Source organism: Dasypus novemcinctus, chromosome 27 (genome assembly GCF_030445035.2).
Source record: "Dasypus novemcinctus isolate mDasNov1 chromosome 27, mDasNov1.1.hap2, whole genome shotgun sequence".
Lineage (NCBI taxonomy): Eukaryota > Metazoa > Chordata > Mammalia > Cingulata > Dasypodidae > Dasypus > Dasypus novemcinctus.
Genome location: NC_080699.1, coordinates 11,960,358 through 11,974,466, shown reverse-complemented (window position 1 = coordinate 11,974,466; position 14,109 = coordinate 11,960,358). Strand labels below are relative to the sequence as shown.

The 14,109-nt window shown below is 35.1% G+C and overlaps 1 protein-coding gene across 1 annotated transcript in view; it reads right to left on the bottom strand.

Moving 5' to 3' along the window:
• Positions 1–14,109, bottom strand: part of AASDHPPT (aminoadipate-semialdehyde dehydrogenase-phosphopantetheinyl transferase) — a 34,871-nt gene that overhangs the window by 14,617 nt on the left and 6,145 nt on the right. Inside the window, exons 3-4 of the mRNA XM_004453294.4 lie at positions 2,526–2,647; positions 1,765–1,926 (exon numbers count right to left, since the gene is read on the bottom strand). Of these exons, the coding sequence (XP_004453351.1) occupies positions 1,765–1,926; positions 2,526–2,647 (284 nt within the window). The remainder of the gene's footprint in view (positions 1–1,764; positions 1,927–2,525; positions 2,648–14,109) is intronic.

Here is a 14,109-nt window from a genome sequence, read left to right as displayed (position 1 = left end):
AGGATGTTATCATGACAGTAAAACAATCCACACAATGAGAGAAAATATTTGGAAACCAAATAGCCAATAAAGGATTAACATGAAGAACATATAAAGAAATTCTTCAACTTAACAACAACAAAACGACCACACAAATAAAATATGAGCAAATCACTTGAACACTGAAGAAATACAAATGGTCAGGAAGCACATGAAAAGATGCTCATCATTAGCCATCAGGGAAATGTAAATCAAAACCACAGAGAGATACCATTTCACAACCATTAGAACGGCTGCTATCAAAAAAATTGGAAAGTTAAGTGTTGGGAGGATGCAGAGAATTAGGAGCACTCACTACTTGCTGGTGGGAATGTGAAATGGTACAGCCACTGGGAAAGACAGTCTGGTGGTTCCTCAGAAAGGTAAGAATAAAACTACCATATGACCCAGCAATCTCACTATAGTTATATACCCAGAAGAACTGAAAGCAGGGACTCAAACAGATACTTGCAAACCAATGTTCAATAGCGGCATTATTCACAATTGCAAAAAGCTAGAAGCAACCCAAGTAAGTGTCCATCAATCAAAGAATGGATAAATAAAATGCAGTATATACATCCAATGGAATGTTATTCATCCAAAAAAAGAAACGAAGTCCTGAAATATGAGACAACATGGATGAACCTTGTGTTGTGTGCAATAAGCCAGACATAAAAGGACAAAATCATATAATCTCCCTGATTGGAAACAGTAAGAATAAGCAAACTCATAGAGTGAGAATCTAGAATGTAGATTACCAGGGAATGTGGTGAGGAAAGAGAACGGGAAGTTAAGGCTTAAAATGCACAGGTCTCCTATTTGGAATGATGGAAATGTTTTGGTAATGGATAGTGGTGGTGAAAGCACAACACTGTGAATGCAATTAATAGCACTGAAATATATATCTGAATATGATTAATGTGGCAAATGTTAAGAGTATATATATGGTACCAGAATAAACTTTTTTTTTTAATTCATGGAACTATACCACACAAACAGTGAATCTTAAGTTAAACCATGGATTTTAACTAATAGTACAATTATAAAAATGTGCTATCATCAATTTTAACAAATGTTCCACAGCAATGCAATTCATTGGTGGTGGTATAGTATACAGAAATCCTGTATTGTATGTCTCCAATTGTTCTGTAAACCCACAGCGTCTCTAATAAAGGAAAAATAAAAATAAGAGATGAATAGATGAATAGAATTGTCAGTGTTACAGGCCCTAATTCTAGCTAACTCTGAGACTCATTAACATGAGTTACTTTAGTAGGCTATAATAATTTCTTTTTGGCTTAAATGAGTTTGCATTGGCTTTCTCTCACTAGCAACTAACAATTGTTAGAAACAGAAACCAAAATAAGAAAAAGACCAAAATTTTTAACCCAATCAATAATGCTCTGCTTGAGCTTACCAACCACATCTGGAACTTCTCTCAAATCCCCTCATCATGATAGAGCCAAAGTAATCCCCTTTGTTCTTTTTACACAGAAAATTCTTCCCATTTCAGGGTCTTTACAGAGCTTTTCTATGTCCAGGCTTCTTTTACTTTCCTTTTAACTCACTGTGACTCATCTTTCAATGCTATTGCTCTCACATATCCCTGACTTCACCCTCAGGGCCCAGGACTGCATCCCACTTGTATCTACTCTCAGTGCCCCGGCTTCATCAAAATAATTTCATACACACAAAATAAAAATATGGAAATTCTTGCAGTCATAACAATTCTGATAAATATCTTACCTCAAATGCCCATTCTTTTTCTTCCTCCCCATCCAGGAACAAGCGTGTTTCTTTATAAACCTGGCCTATGTCCAGGTTTAATGGAGATATATCAAATTCAAGCCTTTGTAATTCAAATCCTAGTCCAACACCGATGGCTTTTATGAAGCTTTCTTTCAGTGCCTAGAATACAGAGAAATTTACATTTTGTCACAGAGTATTTAGTAGGTCTTTTCATAAAATCTACAGGCCCAATACATCTGGATTTTCAACTCTACACTATTTTATGGCTAAAATGTTTCTTTTTTCCCTTATAATAGCATGAAGATAAACTAGTTGTGTAACATTAAGACAAATCATTTAAGTTCCATTCCCTCATCTATAAAATGGGATAATAAATAAAAGTTCCTCACAGAGTTGTTACAAAAATTAACTTTTGAAGAGAAAGTAACGTCTTTTGGCATTTAGTAAATGATATGGATGTGTTTGTTAGATAAGGCCTCATGTGTGAGTTTCTTTAAACCAGAAAATATTTATAAATGGTGGCAAAGTGTCTTGCTTTAGTTTTAAGAATAAGTATTTTCTAATTGAACATTAAGAATAGGTTAAAGTTTCTTAAAATATTAATATCACTCTAATATAATGTAATCATGTAATAGTGTATACACAAAAAATAAAGTTCTCAAGTAATTACCTATTTACTTCAAGCACTTTTGCTCCTATAATTTAACAAATACAATCGTTATGGATTTTTACTCTGAAAATTGGAAAAGTAATTATACCCAATTCCTATAAAACATATCCAGCTGAGTCCATTCATCCTTAAAGCTTCTGATTGTTTCCCATTCTTTATTGGTAAACTTTCTTTTCATAATATGAAAGAATTCTGGAATTGAGCCACGACCTGTCAATGGAAAAAATACAGAATTAAAAATAAGTGTACTATTACCACAACTGTTAAAGACAGCACAAAAAATAAAACCATAAGCCAACCCTACAACTGAATACTGCTGTAATAGTCCTAAACAAAAAACACACGAGAAGCAGGGTTTGGCCCAGAGACAGAAGAATGGTTTACTATTAACCAGAGAAATTCTGTGATTTATTAAATTTAGTCAAGTAGAAAAACCATATGGTTTTAGCAAATTAATGTCCCCAAAAATATTTCATCAAATTTAGCACTCATACCTATTAATTCTAAGTAATTAGAATAGGAAGAAATTTCCTGTATGTGATCAAATGTTTATCAAGAACCCACAAATCATGACATTTAAAATTTTATATTACTATATAATAGGGATAAGAGAGAATTCCGTTATTGTAATTTTGGGGAATTGTTAAAATGCTTTCTTTTATTCTAAATTATCACAGTTTTAGAAAATATATACTTATTTCCTTCAAAGTAATTAAACCTTAGCAACATGTTTTCTAATGTGACTTCTACAATTAAAAACAACAGATTTTAATTCCTATTCTTTTTTTGGAGGATGCCAATGTGAAAGCGGCTCACTTATTAAAAATCTATGAACCATCTCCTTAGCTCTATGCTTCCTAAACAACAAATATCCCATAGCATTATAAAAATAGAAGACAAATGTCTAATCTCCTAAAATGGTGGTTTACCTGTCAAGTTTGACTTAAGTGATAAGGAAATTATCCCAGTATTCATTCTTTAATTCAACAAGCATTTACTGAGTGTCTAATGAAGGTACATATGCCAGGTGCTGATGTCGTTCTTAGGCTTAGGACTACCCCAAGCCATTCACAATGCTGTGCACTAGGACCGCATGGTATAGGACCAGAGGATCCCTCCACTGGGACAAGAACCACTTTCCTGGACAGGAACCTTGCAAGTGCTCTTGGGGTCACACTGCCAGGAGTTAGCTCAATTTTAGGAAATAACAGAGTTAAGAATGCAAGAGAACCAGAAATTAGTAAAAAGATTTTTTTTAGTTTAGATTTTTGTTAGTAAAGAGATTTTTATTTTTGTTCCACTCAAATGAAAACATATACTGAATTTTTGAGACTCAGACTAAAATAATGAACATGCTAGTAAGAGGTGAAAAAAACAACTTTTAATAACCTTCTTCCCTAGAAAAAACTAAATATATTTAACAGCAAAATACTTTTTTTCTAGTGTCAAAGTTTTTTTTTCTCCTAGTACTTCATAGTTTTCAATGGGCTAGAAATCAAATCTATAGATATAGAGCCCTTCTCTGCAGTACAGATAAACATTATGAGTAAGAAGGGCAAGAGATAAAGCATGAAACAGAATGTTTTATTTGCAGCACTACCATCTTTCTGTGGAGTTCTCAAAGCATTTTTATGACAACTCTTTTGGAAGAGAACAAACATTTTATTGAACCACTTTAAAAAATACATGTCTAAGGAAGCAGATATGGCTCAAGCAATTGGGGGCCTGCCTACTATATGGGAGCTCCCAGGTTGTTTCTGGTGCCTCCTAAATAAGACGAGCAGGACAGCAAGCTGACGTGATGAGCTGGCACAGCAAAATACAATAAGATGATGTACTGAGATGATGCCATGAGGAGACACAAGGAGGAAATACAATGAGAGGCACAACAAGAAGAGAGCGCAGGTGGCTCAAATGATTGGGTGCCCTTCTCTCACACAGGAGGATCCGGGTTCAATCCCTGAAGCCCCATTAAAAAAAAAAGAATACGAGCAGACACAGAGAACAGACAGTAAGTGCAAATAACAAGTGGACACAACATAAAGAAATCTTTATGAGAAACTAATGTGTCAGAATTCTCACATTGTTTAAGATATAACATTCAAAAGTCAAATGTTTTTACTTTTAAGCTTTTCAAAGTTAAGGGATAGTGAGGTAAAATCAACTGACTACTAAAAAGGGCAAGTAGCATGAGGTTATTTTTCCTTTAATAACTTAGTTTCTTCTTAAATCAGAATTCTTGAAATGTTTCATGTGCATGACATAGTTTCAATTTTTTTTTTCTTGGAACTCTTTAATGAAATCTGATCGTTTTCCTAACTTCATTATAATGAATGGAAATAAGGCCTCTCCCATACCCCAAAAGGTAAGAGAGAACTACGCTGCCTTTCTACTACTTCCCTTCTACTATCTCTTTCCCCACCTTACCTCAAAAAAACAAAGAACCAAACCATTCCTATCTATACTGACAGAAACGTTTCATGCAATTCACCAAACATCTGTATTTCTATAATGAGGTAAAAAATGAATTTGCAATTTTTTGCATTTGAAAATGGGTCATAAACTGTGACAATCATTTGTGGATTCAGAGACTGTGGATTTCAAACTTCGGTGGTTATTTTCCTAATGGGATAAACAAATTAAATTCAGTAAATATTGTTGACAGCATGCTATAAGCAGTTATTTTTTATTTTCTAAAGCAGCACTGTTCAACAGCACTTTCTATGACTAGAGCAATATCCTGTGCCTTCCCTTGCCCAACATGGCAGGCACTAGCCACATACGGCTATATCACACTTGAAATGTGGTTAGTTTAACTAAGGAACTGAATTGTTTATTTTAATTAGTTTAAATTTAAGTTTATATAGCTACATGTACCTAGTGGCTACCATGTTTCAGTCCATATCTAGACCACACAAAGACTAACTCATCCTTCTGTCTTCAGGGATATAGATTCACAGAGGTTTAGAACTTCCCTTTGAGACTGTAACTGAATCCCCTCAATTAAAATGGACAAAACATCTCCAACAAAAAAATAAGCTGAAAATAGCACTCTAAGGCATCTGATTCCCAGATCTAAGGGCAAAAATACAAGTTAAAATACATGATATGGCTTTCATTATATTTCTCCAAAATAATAAAAATAGGTGTCTATCTTTACCACTAAGCACAAACTTTCTATCATCATTCATTTACATGCAGAACACGTACAAGTATTACACAAACGTGGGTTAAACCAAAGATTAAAATACATCAATGCTTGGCTCTTTCCTTCATACACTTAAGATCTAACAGGCCTACCCGAGAGCTTGGCCCAAGGTAGTAAGTGAACCACACATATTTACTGAATGAATAAATGAATGTTACCTATTTCTAGGTAAGTTACTTCCTAAATGCTCTATTGTCCTCTATTCTTAGTTCATGGTTCCATTATTTTCTAGAGAAATCCTTGAAGGTTCTCTACAGCGTCTACTAATTTAGCTTGTCTACTCTAATTCCAACTACCATTTCTAAATCACCCAACTCCAAAATGTGAAATTCCCTACTGACTGTCCACAACTCTTGAAGTGACAGCTGCCACCACACTCTCTGTAGGCATCTCTTATGGGGAGAAGTACGTCTAGAAAAAACATCGATGTTAAGTCCTCCCACTTAATGTTTTACTGGCATCTAATCACTAACATGCACCATAATTCAACAAACAACTCTAACTCCTATTATGATCATTCACTTAAAAAATACAGGAACACATGATGAGCAAAACAGACATAAAGAGGGAGTTTATTGTTTCTCCTGCAGTAACCAAGAACCTTTCCCATCGTTAACTCAAGGGTTGAAAATACTGAATGTCAGTTCTCCCACTGAATGCATTTATGATTTCCCTACTTTAAAAATGGTCTTTTGTTTAGCCAAGAAATATTTCTGGTAATCCTACAATGATATGGGGTCCTTTAGATAAAGACAAAGATCCTCAATCATTTTTAAGTTAATCAGACTTATTAAGCACACCTATTCCTTAGCCTTCTATTGTTCTCAAAAATATTTAATTTCAATCCACATTATGAAATGAAGTCTACTGTTTGTACATGTCCATATTAAAGTCAAAAAAGGTAGTCCTTTTTCTTTTTTTTTAGGAGGTACCGGAGATGGGGCCCAGAACTTTGTACATGGGAAACACTGATCCCAATAAGAGTTGGTTTTTTCCCTTGTTTTGTATTTTAGGAGGTACCAGGGATCAATCCCAGGACTTCGAACATGGGAAGCAGGTGCTCAGCCACTTGAGCTCCATCTCCTCTCCAGCAGTCTTTCTTAAAAGTAGCCCAGCTACAATGTCACTTCATATAATAGCAATGAACTATAAACTGTGGTTAAGAGAGCCCCAGGGCAGGGGTTCCTACCCTTTCGGGACCATATGCCTTTCCCATACTCTGGTGCTTAATCCCCAACACCTTACTAAAACTAACTAGAAATCCCTTAATAAAAACTATTTTGTTAAAATGCACAATTAGTATATACTGTCTTGGCAAATAATATCCTAAAGAACACAGGGAAAGAAAGAAACATCTAAAAGTTACGAAAGTAAAAACTGGAGACTTTAAATTCTGAGAGAACTCTATCCACATGAATGATAAACTGTTTCCCCTTGAGTGAATTCTGGTAAAAATTGTATAAATAAAAAGAGTGGAAGAAACAGCAACCTTGGATTTGGAAAACAGCCTTACATATTTTGAGTAGAACAGTAGCTTTAATGGAATAATATTCCCAAGGCCTAAAAATTTTAAAACGATATGCCCACTGTCATCTACAATATCATTGTTATAATTTCATAACCTTAAAAAGCCCTCTGACTTTTAACTAAATATAATGGCGCAATCAAGGGAAAAAAATTAAATATGCAAGTCAATAAAAAACTAACTGATTAACATAAAAAGCAATCTAGCACAATCACTGGAAAGCAATCACATAAGTATCTGATATGAGCATATTTTCATATACTAATAAAGAGGTCTGTCAGCAACAGGAAAAGGTGATTTTATAAGTATTCAGCCAAAGCACAACAGCACCACATTGTGGCATCTTGATGCAAATACACGATGAGTGAATATTCCCTTAAATACGGTTTAACTAGAAAACTGGAATTTTAAAAAATCAGCAGGAAGTAACAGAACAGTAAATATGTCCCTCAAGCTCCCTGAAAGACAGAACAATTAAGAGACTAGAAAAACTGGTAAATCCTCCTAATAATTCTATCATGTAATCATGTCAGTTATTTTCTACTATTTAATTATTCGAAAGCACATTTATGAACTTACTAAGCAGTACATACATGAGAAAGACAGAATGAGAGAACCACCAGGCAAGTTTAGGAAAATCAGATCCCCTATCTCACAGCTTAATCTATAAGGAAAGCCATATTAGATATTAACTACAAAATATTCTGTAATGATCAACTAATCAAGACTGCAAAGCAACTAAAATTCTACTGAACCAACTAGACTAATCTACAACAAAATAATTTAGAGCCCAAATACTTACAGTGGAGGCCTACAAAAATATCCTCCCACTAGTAGAGCCCCAAAGCCTACCTAAATCAATCTCTAAAACAAGATCACTGATACACATATGTATATACGAGCATCTTAAAGTGAAAAAGTTGCCAGACCAGTTATTTGGGAGAAACTGAGCAACATTCATTTCTGCGTTTTAAGGCATCAAAATTTTGATTTGGATAATGAGTCATATTAGAAATTTTAGTAGTTGCATTTTCTAAGGACTGGATTACATAAGTCTTTGCTTCCATGGGAGGCGACTTAATATGTACATAGCAATGCTTCACTCATCAGCTTACTTTTTTGGAAATTTATCCAGATACAAATCTAGATAGAATAAAGTAAAACCATCTGAGCTGCCAAAATAGATTTCACAAACTAGATCAATAAAACTCTGTGTTACTGACAGTAGCACTTATTAAGCCCTCAAAATGAATAGAACAGAAAAGCATGAAACATCCTAGGCTTGACACTCTGCCTGAGCAGAGCTGAACTTCAGGTACTCTTGCATATGCCTAGTTAAATGTACCTGTATCAACATGTACCAGTATACACACGCACACAAGAGACACCAAGGGGGAGCAATGTAGCTTAGTGGTTAAATGTCCACTTGCTATGTAGGAGGTCCTGGATTCAATCTCTGGTATCTCCTTAAAAAAAAAAAAAGGCACACTTAAACACACTTCAGTATTTTGTCCTTAAAGTCAGAAAGTTCAGATCCTGGTTCAATCCTTTTAGCTATGCTATTTAACATTTCTATGGCTGTTTCTTAAGCTGTAAAATGGGGACACAAATAAATAGCACCTTTTTCAAAGAGGTGGGTAGACAAAGGAATAAACATGTAAAGTGCCTGGAATTTACTTACTAAATGTTAGCTCTAAGGTTATTGTGGTAGCTGGACGTATATATATATTTATCATCTTCTGTCAACTGTTTTATCAAGTAGGGCTGAGTGATTTTCCTAAAAATACTTTACATATTAAAAATATTGCCCTTTATCTGTCATATTTGCCACAAATACAGTCCCCATTTTGTGACAGAGATTTGTAATAAGAAATCACATCTATCCATCTGCAACTTTGATTCTTCTTACCCTTCTAAGCTTAAAGACATTCTGTATTTTAACAAAATAATTTTATTCTTCTCTAGCATTTATTAAAACTTAACTTGACGTAATGTTGTACACTGGGAGACAAAGCTCTAATGGTTTTCTGGTGATTTCATTCTCACCACACACACAAACAAAAGAACAATCTTTCTCTTTGCAGCTCTATAAATCACATCTAATGTAGTGTTTTCCCCAACATTAATATGCTTAACAATCACCTGGGAAAACTGTTGACATGCAGAATCCCTGACTGCACTCTCAGAAATTCTGATTCAGTAGGTCTGGGATGGTTTCAATTAATCGACCTTTTTTTTTTTTTTTTTGAGGTACTGAGGGCTGGGGATTAAACCCGGGACCTTGTATGTGGGAAGCCAGCACTCAACCACTGAGCCACATCAGCTTCCCTGAATGGGTTCCCCCCCCCATGTTCTGCTTGTTGTTTTAATTCTTCAGGAGGCACCCAGAACCAAACCTGGGACCTCCCATGTGAGAGGCAGGAGCTCCACTGCCTGAGCCACATCCACTCCTGGAATCCAAATTTTTAAGAAGCATTCTGGCCGATTCTGACACCCTGTCCACAATTTTAGAAACACCATTCTATGATCCTGTATTATTGTAGAACAAAAATCTGAGATTAAACGAACTTTAATTTCTCTGATGATAAAACCACAATTACTTAAATAGGAGGACTATCCCAGGACCACAAAATTTAATTTTAATATTGTTCTATATGCTATATTTTAACTGAAATTCAGATCTTCAGTCTAATGCTCTCCCATAGGAGCCATCCCGGCCGTATTTAACTGAAATTCAATCTGTTTAAAACCCCTATCTTCTCCAATTTCCTATTAAATATTTCATTTTTATTTAACTATTTGTCATCTTCTTCAGAAATACATAATTTCATAAATTATATCTCCATGTTCACTTCTCTTTACCACCTTACTCTTCATTTTGGAAATGTCTCTCATTTGTCATATACATCATTAATTTAATTTTCTGCACGAGCTAGTCTATTTATAGTTTCCAGTGCAAATTCTATTTTAACTACTGCTTTTTGGGGAGAAAAATGGATCAAGGAGGAGTTAACCTTTTCTCTTGAGATTAATCTGTTTCTTGAGCCCTATTTTTAAAATGAGCCAGATCTTCTCCCAGAATTAAAAAATTAATTTCATGAAGTTTTATCACAAAGAAGGTGTTTCTTCTAAGTCCTCTGAAAGCTCCTCTTCTAAATGCAGAGTTTTTAAAAATTGTTTTATATAGTTGCTTTAAAGGGACTAAGGGATATTTGTTTTTAAAAATGGGATCATGCTATTATATTTCTCTGTGATACATGCATAATTCTCTTCAGGTTAGCAGATAAGGAAATCACTCTTTTTTAACAGCTAACAGTCTGTGGTAAGCACGTACCATATTTTATTTAAACAATTTCTATTAAAAGTATTCACACTTTCTTCTACATGAACATCATCATACATAAATCCATTAGTATTTTTATATTTTTAGGATAGAGTCCCAGAAATAGGATTGCTAAGTCTAATATGGGCATTTTCAATTTCATTATTTTTTTAAAACTTCTGCACAATTCATATTCCTTCTACCTATATATGATTGTTCTTTCCCAGCATCCTCACCAGCACCAAGTGTTTTCTCTAATTTTTTGCAAATCTGATGGGCATCATAGTGTTTAATATGAACCACTCTGACCATTATAGTAACTGTTATAGGCTACTTGAATTTGTTCTTCTGTGAAATGACTATTAATTGTTCTAATCAGTTTAGTGAAGCTCTTCATACAGCATGGATACTGATGCTCTACTGACTGTCTTAGTTCGCCAGGGCTGCCATGACAAGACCACACAATGGGTTGGCTTTAACAAGAGTGATTTATTATCTCAGCTTTGGATGCTAGAAGTTCAAAATCAAGAACTGGCAGGGCTTGCTTTCTCCCAGAGTCTGGAGCATTCTGGCAATCGTCTGCCACAGTGATCTTGCTCTCCTTGTGTCTGCTCCTCTGCTTTCCTGTCTCTGCTGGCTTGTCCTATGCTTATGAAGACTAAGACCCACGAATTCAATCTCGCCTCATCTAAACAGGATCTTCAAAGATCCTATTCATAAATGAGTTTATACCTAAACGAATGATGACATCTTCAAAGGTCCTACTGACAGATGGGATCATACCCACAGGAACAGATTAAGGCTTGAACTTGTCTTTCAAGGGGTACATGATTCAATTTCCAACACTGACCAAATGTATTAGAAGTTATTTTTCCCATTCTTTTATATTTATTCATCTTTTGAATGTTAAGATATTTTTTGCCACACAGAATTTTATTTAATTGAATATATCTATAATTCTTGATAAATTATTTTGTTCTTCCTTTAAAAAAAAATGGTAAAAAGGTGTCTTCAATTCTTAGGCTATGAAGTCTCCTCTAATAAAATTATAATTTTTTTTTTACATTTAAACCTTTAACACCTCTAGAATTAATTTGTATGTATAGTTACACCCTGGAGGCTAACTTATAGTACCAACACCATTTAATGAATTAACTAATCTTTATCCACTGAATTGAAAAATTTTAAGTTTATACTAAGAACTACCTCCTACCTCTCCTGCTCACCAATTTAATTGTTATTTTGCTAGCATCGTAACTTTTTGTTTATAATACCTAGTAAACTTTTTTTTTTGTGATGTGCCTGGGCCAGGGATTGGACCTGCGACCTCATACGTGGGAAGTCGGCGCTCAACCACTGAAGCACACAGGCATCCCTGAGTTGCTTTCTTCACTTGTTTCCTTGTTGGTAGCATTTTTGTTTTTATGAGGCACCAGGAACTGAACCCAGGACATCCCATGTGAGTAGGTGCTCAATTGCTCAAACCACATCCATACCAATACATGTTCCTTTAGAGCTCTCCAGCTCCTGGCATTAAACATCAGAAAAAGTGTGAAATACAGAAGACCCCAGCACTTTGCATTTCTGAGTTGTACATGAATAGTACTCACTGTTTTTTAAGGCTCCCAGCATTAGGTTTAATGAGCTCCCCCCCCAAGCAAACATTTTTAAAACCAGTAAGGCAAGTCTCCTCTCACTATAATAGTTTTCAATACTCTTCTTAAACATTAGTTCTTCCATAAGAACTTTAACCAACTTCCACAGAATTTTTCACAGGTTTCTTATTTGCAAATCCTTAAATATTACACTTGATCTTAGCCAAAAGGCCAAGAAGCAATGCAAACCCTTAGACAGACACCATAAACTCTAGTACTGAGAAGCTCTTTACTGTACAGTGCAGTGGCTCAGTGGACAGGCTGTGTGTGTGAGTTCAAATCCAGCCTTCCACTTATCAGCTAAGTCACTTTGGGCATGTTTTTTAACCTGTTCTACAAAAGAAGAATAATTCTATCTATGCCCTGCCCTAAGAGACTGGAATGAGATATGCACATAAGGCATTTAACACGTGCCACACCTATAGAAGCTGCTCAATAAATAGTAGTTCTACATCATGACCCAACTCAAATCCTCTGGACCACGGAAAAGGGAGAAAACTCCTTGTCGGTCAGAGTGACTTGGTCTCCCAGTAAGGCGCTCAGTGGCTAAGTGAACTGTGACCTTGTGAAGCTACTTAAAAGGCTCTGAAGTATCAAAAGCAAGGGCTTTGTACATTCTGCAAAACACAGATACAGAAGAAATGTACATCAGCCTTAATAGCAATAAGAGGAATAGACTGCAGAATCAATGAATAAAAACAGAATCTGAAGGAGATGAAAATGGAAAAGAATCTCGGGGGATAAATCGAGGGGTAAGGAAAAAGACTCAGAGGAAGAACTACTTTCAACCGTCACTCACTGATGAGATCAGTTTATAATCTAACTAGAATCTGATATGAATATACACGGTTTTTCTTAACCAGTTTCATGTCCATTATTTTTATTTTTCAATAAATTTAAGGAATGTTTTAAGAGGAATTGAAGGAAGGTACCCCAAATGCCTTTCTATCATTTATACATTCACCCAATTATTTATTGAATATTTGCTGTGTACTCTAGACACTGCTAGGTACTAGGGATACTATGGCAAACACAGCAAAACAAGCATTGTTCCTGTACTTGTCTAGTACAGGAGAAGGGCCATGAAAGAAAAGGACAGGATGCTCTGAGAACTCAGCTGGTCAGGAAAGTCCTTTCCGGGGAGGTACCAGCTGTATCTCATTCTTCAGGACCCAGTAATAGAGAAGAGTGGGGAGAAGAACAGGCAGAGGGATCAGTGCTTTTGAAATGACCATGAACAGGAAAACATTTGCTTTGGTCAAGGTAATAAAAGGCCAGTGTGGCAAAAAATGAGCAGGCATAGGGGAGAACAGCCACAGACAATGGAGAGAGAGATGAGAACAAGATGACAGAGGGTCATGTTAGGTGGTTTAAATTTTATTCCATGTGCAACGGAAATGAACTTAAAGAGTTGTAAGAAAACTATGTTGATATTTTAAAAGGCCACTCTGTATGGAGAACATACTGATTGGTTTGGGGCAAAAGTGAAAAGGGGAAACCAATCAGGGAACTACTAAATAGTTCAATAAAGATGGTATGGTAGAAGGAAATAAGAAATAGGTCTAAAACCTCCCAAGCTATTATATAATATCACTACCTAATTTATACTTACAGTAGTTTAGCTTACCATGTAACAGCTGTTCTAGAGAGCAATTTCGTAATATAATTGCTTTGAAGCTAGTAAACTAGCATTATATCCCAAAATATTTTTATGGGTCATTTTGTCCTGTCAATAATCAGTAAAGTTCATGACAAAAAAATATAAACCTAAAAACGTAAAACCGCAGGAGAAAAACTGTTTTAGTCTTTTCCCAAATTTAAATAAAAATTTAAATAAAAATTTCTGTACTGTCTTGTCTATCTTACTGTGCCTTATTTTGTAAATATGAAAGAACTATCCTTCCTCTATATATTTATAATTGTAAAAGACTTTAGCAGTAGATAAAAACTTTAAAAAACTAA